We start from the raw sequence: 9,904 nt of genomic DNA on the forward strand, positions 1-9,904 counted from the left end.
TTAGACAAAGGGTTTATTAAAAAGATCTTGAGTCCTTGTGTTGTACCCATTGTACTAATGCCTAAAAAGGGAGGAAAATGGAGGATGTGCACTGACTCAAGAGCAATCAATAAGATCACTATAAGGTACCGGTTTCCCATGCCAAGGATATAGGACCTATTGGACAATCTAGGTGGAGCATGCTACTTCACAAAGGTGGATTTGAAATCTGGTTATCATCAGATAAGAATCAGACCTGGTGATGAATGGAAGAAATCCTATAGAACTAATGCATGCCTATATGAGTGGTTGGTGATGCTTTTGGTCTCACTAATGCACCTAGTACCTTTCAAAGGTTCATGAATGAAGTCTTAGTTGAGTTTATTGGTAAATTTGTTATAGTGTATCTTGATGACATTTTGGTCTTCAGCGAGTCGAAGGAGGAACACCTTAAGCATGTGGGGATGGTCTTGAAGAAGTTGAAGGAGGATCAACTCAAAATCAACCTTGAAAAATGTGAGTTCTTGAAAACAGAATTAGTTTACCTTGGTTTTGTTATTTCAAAAGGTTGTTTAAAGATGGATCCAAGTAAAGTAGAAGCAATACTTAATTGGCCTATACCTAGGGGAAAAGTGATGTTATAATTTTTCATGGAATGACATCTTTTTATAGGAAGTTTGTGAGAAACTTAAGCCATGTTTGTGCTCCTATACTCGACACCATTAAAGGAGGGATTAAATGTAACTTTAAGTGGACAGAGGAAGCCAATAAGGGATTTGAATTGTTGAAATCTATAATAGCAGAGTTGCCAACCCTTAGATTGCCTTATTTCAGTCAGTTGTTTACAGTAGAGTGTGATGCTAGCCAAAGGGCAGTAGGGGCTGTTTTGAGCCAAGAAGGTCATCTTATAGCATTCTTCTTAGAAAAATTGAATGAATCCAAGAAAAGATACTCCATATATGACTTCCCCTTGTGATTCAGTGCAACAGGATATTCCTTGTCTTCCAGCTTTAGTTAATTGGGATGACTACTTGACAGACATTGCAGGTTTGTTTGTGGAGTCCTACATTGCAGATTTGGGAGACATCATTGATGACATTCATCTTCTCTTTGATGAAGATGATTCTTTTTCGATTGTTGTGAGGGAACACTCTGACCCTCTTGTTCATTCTCTACATGATCATTGTTTTCATGTTGACATGATTATGGATTCCTATGTACAATAGTTGGAGGAGGTCTTTTTATCATTAGAGGAGACATGTGAGTCTTTGGGACTTGTTCTACATTCATCTCCGCTAGATCTTGGAGTGCCTTTTTCAGTAGTGTGGAGCAGTTCACCACCTTTGGAGGGGGTAACTTTCAACATTGACATGGGGACACTTGAGCAGTTTTCAGAGACTTCATACATCATAAGTTTTTTCCCTACATCTTCCCTTCATGATTGGGGAGACTTCATGGATACACCTTTGGTTTTGTTTCCTCCCAAGGGAAGGAATGTTGTTTGACGTTCAAAGTGCAGTTTCGAGCTTCTACCATTGGTGCAAATTCTACATTCAAGGGGGGATATTGAGTCTCTCTTCTTCTCTCATATGGGGGGGACTTTTTCCTTACATGGGGTTTAATCCTTCACATGCTTCTTTGAGAGTTCTTTGTATATTTTTCATCTCTCTTTTCGGGGAGGGTTTTTTCCCATTGGGTTTTTCTCTCTTTCTCAACTTTATGGGAGATTGCATTTGAATTTGTACATGGGTACCTAACATGGCCTCCTAGCCGAGACCCATCTTGTATTGCTTAGTTGCATTATAGACTTAAATGCATTCCCCTAAGTTATACTTAAAGGGGGGTGTTGGGGTAATTATTTATTCATCTTGGATATAATTACACTTTACTTAAGTTTACTTAGGTACATGCATAACATTGTAGTTTGCATACAAGACACTTAGGGAGATGTTCATACATTGGGAGTGTGTATGTAGGAGAATTTCCACCTTTTATGGTGTGATTTTTTTGTTACATTCCACCTTCAGTGGGTGATCCACCTCATGTGAAATATTTTTTATTTCTCCTACCTACTCTTGCATCTCATTGAGCCACATGTCATCATTGTGTGCACTCGTCTCTTAGCCTTGTCTTGATAAGCAGGCTTATTATACATTGTATGTAATGATTATCCAATTGATCTCTTTTGCATCTTGATAGGAATATAGTTTATTCTTGTCATATTTTATCTCTCTTGTCATTGTGCTATCATTTGGTCTCTTTGATCTTGGTTGCTTCAATCATAATTTCACAGTAGGAGAGAAATATATAGAGAGATAGAGAGAGGTAGCAAGAGAGATAGGGAGATAGAGAGGAAGAAAAAGATAGAGATAATGATATAAGGAGATATAAGGATATACTGAGAGAGAGAGAGGATTGTATATGGGAAGATAAATGGAGATAGGGGTAGAGATAGAGAGATAAATAGGGGGATAGGGAGAGAGAGATGGGGATAAATAGAGGGAGATAGACAGTGTGGGCAAGAAAGGAGAGGGATAGATAGAGGGAGAGAGAAGAGGGGAAGAGAGGGAGAGAGACAAGTAGATAGGAAGAGAGAAGAGAGGAAGATGGAGAGAGATAGTTAGAGAGGAAGAGAGAAGAGGTGGGGCAGATAGCCCAATATATAGACAAGGAAAGGAAAAGGGAGAGATATACATATGAGATATAAAGAGATAGAGAGCATTAGGGGAAGATATACAGAGATAGGGAGAGAGATACAGAGATAAAGATAGAGAAGGGTGTGGATAGAAATATGTAGAGCAATGAGAGGGAGATAAAGATAGAGTAGGAGAGATGGAAAGAAAATGGAGGGGGAGGGGAGAGAGAGAGCAAGATAGATGTACATAATTATAAAGAGATAAAGATAATTCAAAGTACAAGGTCATGAGGTTCAGTCTCCTCCTAGCCTATATGGTACTAGATGACGTGTCACGCCAACATCACTACTCATGTTAAAAAGTTTACCAACAAAGTGTAGTTTATAGATGGGATACCCGATTCCTGCAACGTGCGCGCGTGTGTATGACATATTTGTTTTGTTATTTATTTTATAGTTATTTTGTCTATTTAAGAATTATTTTAATTTAATTTTTAATTAAGGACTTAGATGGAATTGAGGCCTAATTTTTTTAATCATTGTCATGAAATGGTCACAAGTTTTTGTTCATCATTTTGATAAAAGGTATAATTTGTCGAAGTGTTGATTTCAATAAAAAAGAGGCATAGTAGAGCCTTAACATAGTACATAAGAAATGGTAAATAAATTAGTGTATAAGCAATTGATTTTGAATAAAAATATATATTGTAAATACCCAACAAAATCTAAATTATATGTCCAAGTTCATGATAGAATGTAGAGAAACCCTTAAAAGGTCGCCAAATTATGGGTGTTCAAATATGTGCTTGATACTATGAACATTGAACTAGAGTACAAGAAGAAATAACAACTTCTACTTGTTTGGTTACTCATACCAATTGAGAAAGATTCATTGATGATTGAAAATCATCAAATGGATATGCTTTCAACATAGATTCAAGAGTAACATCCCAAGTAAGTGAGAAGCAAATGGACATTTACATTTCTTCATTTGAAGCAAAATAAAATTTCTTTTAAACGATCAAATACTAAGTAATCTACAATCAAAGAACCATAAGTGGTATCCAATCCATTTGGAACAAAAAAAAAGAAGAAAAAAAGTTAAACACTCCTCTAAATCCAAGCTTTTGTAGAGGTGAATCTAGTAAGTGATGATGAAACATAATTATTCACATAGATTTTACATTGAATTTAGGCTTATCTTTTCTAATGAAAGATGTAACTATTGAATACAAACCAAAAGATATCAATGAAATTTTACACAATCTTCTACTACGACCATCATATGATATGATGAATTGTTAGCCATATTGCTAAGGTCATTTTTTCTCTTCTTAATTTCATGGTATTGTACTTCCAACTCCATATTTATCTCTTTACACATATATCTCTATACATCAAGTTCATGTAACATGCTCAAATGAATATATCAAGCTCATGTATCATGCTCAAATGAATATATCAAGCTCATGTATCATGCCAAAACTATAAACTAGTAAGAGTATAACATGACATAACACAAAACATAAACAACACCTCAATCAAAAACTCCAAGGGTACATGGATCCAAGATGTCAACATCTCCAAATTTCCTAAAGATAACCATCTCCTATCAACAAAACCAAGATGTTGAATAATATTCATTGTATAGAAGAAACAAAATCCAGGAGTTCATCCGTGACACCAATAATCATTATAGAAGATCATCCACCATCAAGTGGTGAATCCAACATATCACATCCTCAAGACTGCATTGAGCCATGATATAGAGCTCTATATGGCATCATGAAAATCATCCTCTAATTAAGGATCATTCATGGCCCCAACACAATCAAAGAAATCAACACCAAGAACCCTCAAGGGGAAGATTCAAACTACAAACTCCAAACCAAGAAGATACAACACAACCAAGCATCATTATCACAACCTCCCACTAAAGGGGGTTTAAACAAGATATACAATACATTATAATAATAAGATCAACCAAAGGTACTCACATAATAAAAGAGTGCAACATTACGAGGTCCCAAAAGTCAAAGAAAAATACACCACCAAAATAATCAAGAATCAATCCAGTACTACCAAAAAAATGTTCACCTGCATAAATAATCATGTCATACCAAAATCCCAAAAGCAAATAGCATCAATGACACCATCATCACCACCAACTTCACCAGCATCACACACACAAACACACACACAGGTAGATATGAATATTATAATTGTAATAATAATAAATCTATTCCTTTTTGATAATTTTTTTTATATACATGTTAAGGAATATACTCAAAATGAAACCTACAACATATGAATACATAGGTATAAATGTGTATGCTTTGAATTTATATATAGTATGTATGTATGTATGTATGAATGTATGTGTATATGTGTATATGTGTATGTGTATGTGTATGTGTATGTGTATGTGTATGTGTATGTGTATGTGTATGTGTATGTGTGTGTGTGTGTGCATGCGCGCGCGCGCGTGTGTGTGTGTGTGTGTGTGTGTGTGTGTGTGTGCGTGTGCATGTGCTAGCGTGTCACATTTTCATTCCCTCTAGGCTCATTCTGGCCCCTTTTTGCTTCAACCTTGACGTCACTTGTTGACACCATCAGGTGGGCCCCATCCCAGAGGTTTTCCTCTTTGTTTCATGTTTGACTGGTCTTGTTTTTGGAGGACCAGTGCATGGAGCACCTTGGTCTTGGACTAGGGTGCTTCAAAATGCCCTAGCCCCCCTTAAACAAGCCCCAATTTGAAATAAGGGCCATCTCTTTCGCTCCTCAATGGATTTTGGTGCTTGTGTTTAAACTCGACCTTTGGAGGTCAGCCAAATCAATAATTTACATAGGGAAACATATATAAATACATCCTATCAATTCATTTTAGGACCACTAAGACTCCATCTCTATCATTCATGCATTCATCATCAAGCATTTTCAAAGATTATAGGCAACATTTCATCCTTCAAGCATTATAGAACAAAGTTACATCAATCTTCATGTAAGCATGTGTGTGTTTGATTAATTATTTCATGTTCATGTGTTTGTCATGCCATTACATTCAACATTTGTGTTTACATTCAAAGATCATTGCATCATCAATCCTTCCATCAACAATTGTAGATCTAAGGTATATCTCCTAGCATTTACATTATTCAATTCAAGGTTAATTCGTAAACCAAGGTTTGGCCTAATGCAAACCCATATTCGCAACACTTTCTTCTCTCTTTTTGTGTCTAGGGAACATGCTGGGGAGCTATACTCAGGGATTCCAACAGAGTTGATGATGACAAACAGGTTCAAATTTTGATCGAGAAAAATTCAAAGGACCAGGGCGAATTATACTACCTAGTACTAAAAAATCAAGTCAAACTTCTTGGAACAGGTTCTAAACATCTTCTTTTGCCCAGGTCTTAGTTTGTGTCTCCATGGGATATCCGTAGTAGTCTATTTTCGACAACTTACTTCAGCTATTCATTGTTTTACCTTAATCTCACAATTCACATCCAATCTTCGACTACAAAGAGTGGGCTAACACAAAACTGGTGAATCTAATCAAAATTTTAGCCTTTTTCATATTTGGATTATGGGTAGATCTATTGGATTTGCCCCTCTTTCAGTGTAGTGATCCCTAAGGTAAAATTAGCAGTTTTACTATCCTAACTAGTAAAACCCTAGTTTTTACACCATTACATTTTTTGTGAACCCAACATATCTTATGCTTAATGGACTGATTTGCATTTTTAGATTTAATTCATATGCATTTAGCTGATTCATATTTGCAATCATTGTTGAAACATATAGCTTATGCACTCATAGTTACATTCATTTAGGTAGCTAGTTCACCAACATTACATTTTTGGTGAACTCGACTTCTTTCATGCTTGTTCTTGATTTATTGTCTCGGATCTCATTTGTATGCAATTTAAAATTAATGTTTGTACTCATTAATTATTTGCAATTGAATTACATAAATTTAGTGGTTGATTTCATAAAAACCCTAATTATTGACTTGTGGGTAGCATAATTTTTCAGTTGTGTTTTTAGATCTAATTATTATAACATGCTTTTTTTAGGTTTAGATGCATTCATTCATCCTATATGTACTTGCATTAGTAAAACTAGCAGTTGTAGGTTTAGTGCCTGCAACGGTTCACCGATAGGCGAGGCCAAATGTTGTTCGAGAACAATTATATTGTATAAATCTGGCAGAGTAAGGTGTTACAGCAAGCTGTTGAATAGACAGGGAAACTTTGGTGTGCAGTGTCTTAGAAGGAACTGTATAGGAGAATGTGAAAGGCTTGTAGACAACGAAGTAGTGGTTTGGAACTGATTCCTGCAGGGGGAAGGAAATGAAATAAAGTGAGCAATTGGTTGGAATAATTTGTATATTAAAATTGTAGACGAAAGGAGGAGAGAAATTGAATATTGTAAGTTGCAGAGGAGAGGGTTAGTATAAGGTTGCTTACCTTACGTGCGAGGTCCCTATTTTGCACAAGAGTTGATTGTGGAACAAGGGAAGAGAGAGGATCAAAGAGCCATTTATTTAATTCTGCAAATTGAAACAAGAACGGATTTTTAGGAACTTTGATCATTTGGAAAAGTTAATCGAGAAGCAAATATTCATAAATATAATGTTACCTGGAGGGTGTTTGAGTTGCAATCATCGTGCGTGTGCAATGTCAAAGAGATGAGGGCTAACTGCATTGGGAACTCATTATAAAAGGTTATATAGAGTGTCCCTGGATGTGAATTAAACATGAATGAATAGAAGTTTGTTAAATGCAGAGATTATAGTACTAAGCTATAGTGATTATTTGCTAGGAGCTTACCTTTTCCTTCACCAAAATTTCGATGAATTGGCTGGAAAATGTAACCCTCTTTAGGCCAAAGAAGACCTGCAAAATAAAGTCAATGTGCATATTTTTAGGAAGGAAGTGAAGTTATAAGGAAAATGTTAAAAGCATAGACTTGCAAATATGGAAAACAGAAAACCTAAGACATTACCAAAAGTCATTATTATTATGAATTATCTCATTGCATGAGGGTGCGGGCTGGTAAATCTATCAATTTTTTAGTTAAACAGTACATTACATGGTAATATAAATCATCCACATAGCAAATAGCATCAAAAAACTGTAAAAACGTGCCATGTAGAAAAGGTTTGATCATGGTATCTCACCAGGGTTACGTCGAGACAAAATAGCACTATCAGTGGGTTGCACACCATAGATGCAAAAAATTGTAGATTTGTATCATATATGTATACAGCTCACCAAAACTCTGCAAATTGAATGAACAGGTGTTAGAACAGAAGCAAAGATGAGAAAGGGGGGTAGAGTGGGCCGAATGTACCTGATTTTAGCAGAACCAAAACTGAGTTATCCAAGTGGAGGGAAAATGCAATGAAGAAGTGTTTCTGTTTAAAAAAAAGAGTTGGGCCTGCATTGTAAAGGGTAGTATTAGAGCAAAACAAATTGTTAAGTTGGAGAAAGAAGTAGAATTAAGAGGATAGAAACAAATATAGTTGGGTAAGCACCTTTTTCATTTGATGAGGGGCATTTGCGTATGGGAAAGGCCATTGATGATGAGCTTTCGTAAATCTAGGAGTCCTAGATATGGCGAATTTTGAGAAAGGGAATTGAAGCTAGAGAAGTGTTTGTGACATTGTGAAGTGAAGAATTAACTGGTGTTAGAACAAAAGTAAAGAATAAAAAGGAGTGGAAAGCGAGTTAAACGTACCTGGCAGAGCGAGGTTGGTTTTTTATAAGTTTACCTTAGTAGAATGAGTATAGCAGAGAAGGTAACAACAAACAACGGAAGTTGTATTTAATGAGAATGAAGCTAAATGTGAAAGAGGTATGGAAAGTTAGTGTTAGAGTATGTAAAACTGTTCCAGAGAAAAGTGCAAATAAAATATAGAATGAGGTGTAGCTAGAAGAGGTGGTAGTTGTATTGCAATCATGTTGTAACTAAGTTACCCAATGCAGGGAAGTGCAGTGATGGGGAGTTCGTATTAAACAATATATTATAGGTGAAAAGAGCAGTAAACTAATTTTTTTTAAAACAGAATGGGCAGAGTAAGAGTAGTAGATAGATATACCGTTATTAGGGGTGCAACGGTGGAAGTGGGTAGGTGGAGGAAGAGAAGCTTATAATGCAGGTGTATGCAGCGAACAACAAGACATGGACGAATAGGTAAAATGGGACCTGTAAGAAAAAAACTAATGTTATTTAATCAAATGCATACAAATAATGAGGAGAGTGGAGAAATTTAAAAGTAAAAGGGTGGAGTGCTAGCAATTTGGTGGAGTGACATACCTGATGCTGTAGGATATTAGAGCTGTTGGTGGGGAGGCGATGTAGAAATCTGATTGGAGAGAGCAGCCAATCTGTTTTCTTCTTTTTTCCTGATAGTTGTATAAGCATTGCTTTGTAATTTTGAGTATCTTTCAAAAGTGAAAGGCGGGTCTATTCTTAGATCATGAAGAGACTTCACTCGTGAGACTGCAGTGAAGGTCAGCCCTTGTTTTTCAACCTTGCCAATGTCGACTGTTGCTTTGTCCAAAGTGAGGCCTTGGGATTTGTGAATAGTAAGAGCCCAAGCCATTGCAAGGGGGACTTGAGTGCGGCTGCCTCGAGTGATAGGTGGTATAGGGACAAACTTTGGATTTGCATTGTCCCAATGTGGCCCATAATAATTTTTGAATTCAACGAGCACGTACTTTTGCAAGTCAGGAGGTTTAGAATCTGTATCATAGACAATGGATCTGATTTGTCCTAATGATCCATTGACCAAACCAGCTTGTATCCATAGATTAGCAATTAACATAACTTGTTCATTAAGGGAGAGGAGTAATTCTGAAGGGAATTGCTCATTATTATCATATGCAATGTTTGTTTGCTTTGGAACCTGAGCGAGACATCGTGTAATAGGCAAGTGCAATTGTTTTAACATTTTAGTATTGTGGTGTTTGACAGATGCATTTGTTGCAAATAAAATGAATTGAATTGTCAAAGTGCTTGTTATGATCTATAGGCAGTTTAGAAGAGGATTGAGACATAAGAGCTTCCCAATCTGTTTGGAGCGGATTGGCATTTCTAATGTTCTGCAAGATTGCATGAAATTGTTGTTGGATATCCGAGGCACCCTGTTGTCGGAAACTTGTATCCAAGGTAACAACAGTTTGAAAGGAGCGCCATAATGCAAGGGTTGTAGAATGCGAGGCATACAAAGGCTTGTCCATCACTGGAGGTAGTTGGCCGAGGTCCCCTACAAGGATGATTGAG

At 36.4% G+C, this 9,904-nt stretch overlaps 1 protein-coding gene and 1 long non-coding RNA gene across 3 annotated transcripts; both read right to left on the minus strand.

The window, feature by feature from the left end:
* Positions 1 to 6,749: 6,749 nt before the first annotated feature.
* Positions 6,750 to 7,514, minus strand: LOC131049467 (uncharacterized). 2 transcript variants are annotated; one of them, XR_009106742.2, is made up of 4 exons: positions 7,447 to 7,514; positions 7,256 to 7,315; positions 7,084 to 7,166; positions 6,750 to 6,950 (listed from the first exon to the last, which is right to left on the minus strand). It is a non-coding gene; the product is annotated as an uncharacterized LOC131049467 (long non-coding RNA). The 2 variants fall into 2 exon arrangements; XR_009106741.2 differs by lacking the exon at positions 7,447 to 7,514 and having other exon boundaries at positions 7,256 to 7,350.
* A 1,437-nt stretch (positions 7,515 to 8,951) lies between these two features.
* Positions 8,952 to 9,572, minus strand: LOC131049489 (uncharacterized). Its single transcript, XM_057983546.2, has one exon. It carries the CDS (start codon positions 9,570 to 9,572, stop codon positions 8,952 to 8,954), a length of 621 nt encoding a protein of 206 aa, XP_057839529.2.
* Positions 9,573 to 9,904: the final 332 nt, after the last annotated feature.

Source organism: Cryptomeria japonica, chromosome 11 (genome assembly GCF_030272615.1).
Source record: "Cryptomeria japonica chromosome 11, Sugi_1.0, whole genome shotgun sequence".
Taxonomy (NCBI): domain Eukaryota; kingdom Viridiplantae; phylum Streptophyta; class Pinopsida; order Cupressales; family Cupressaceae; genus Cryptomeria; species Cryptomeria japonica.

Bases quoted from the DNA above. Each gene is read 5' to 3' on its own strand.
- LOC131049489 (XM_057983546.2), bottom strand. From the start codon at position 9,572: ATGTTAAAACAATTGCACTTGCCTATTACACGATGTCTCGCTCAGGTT.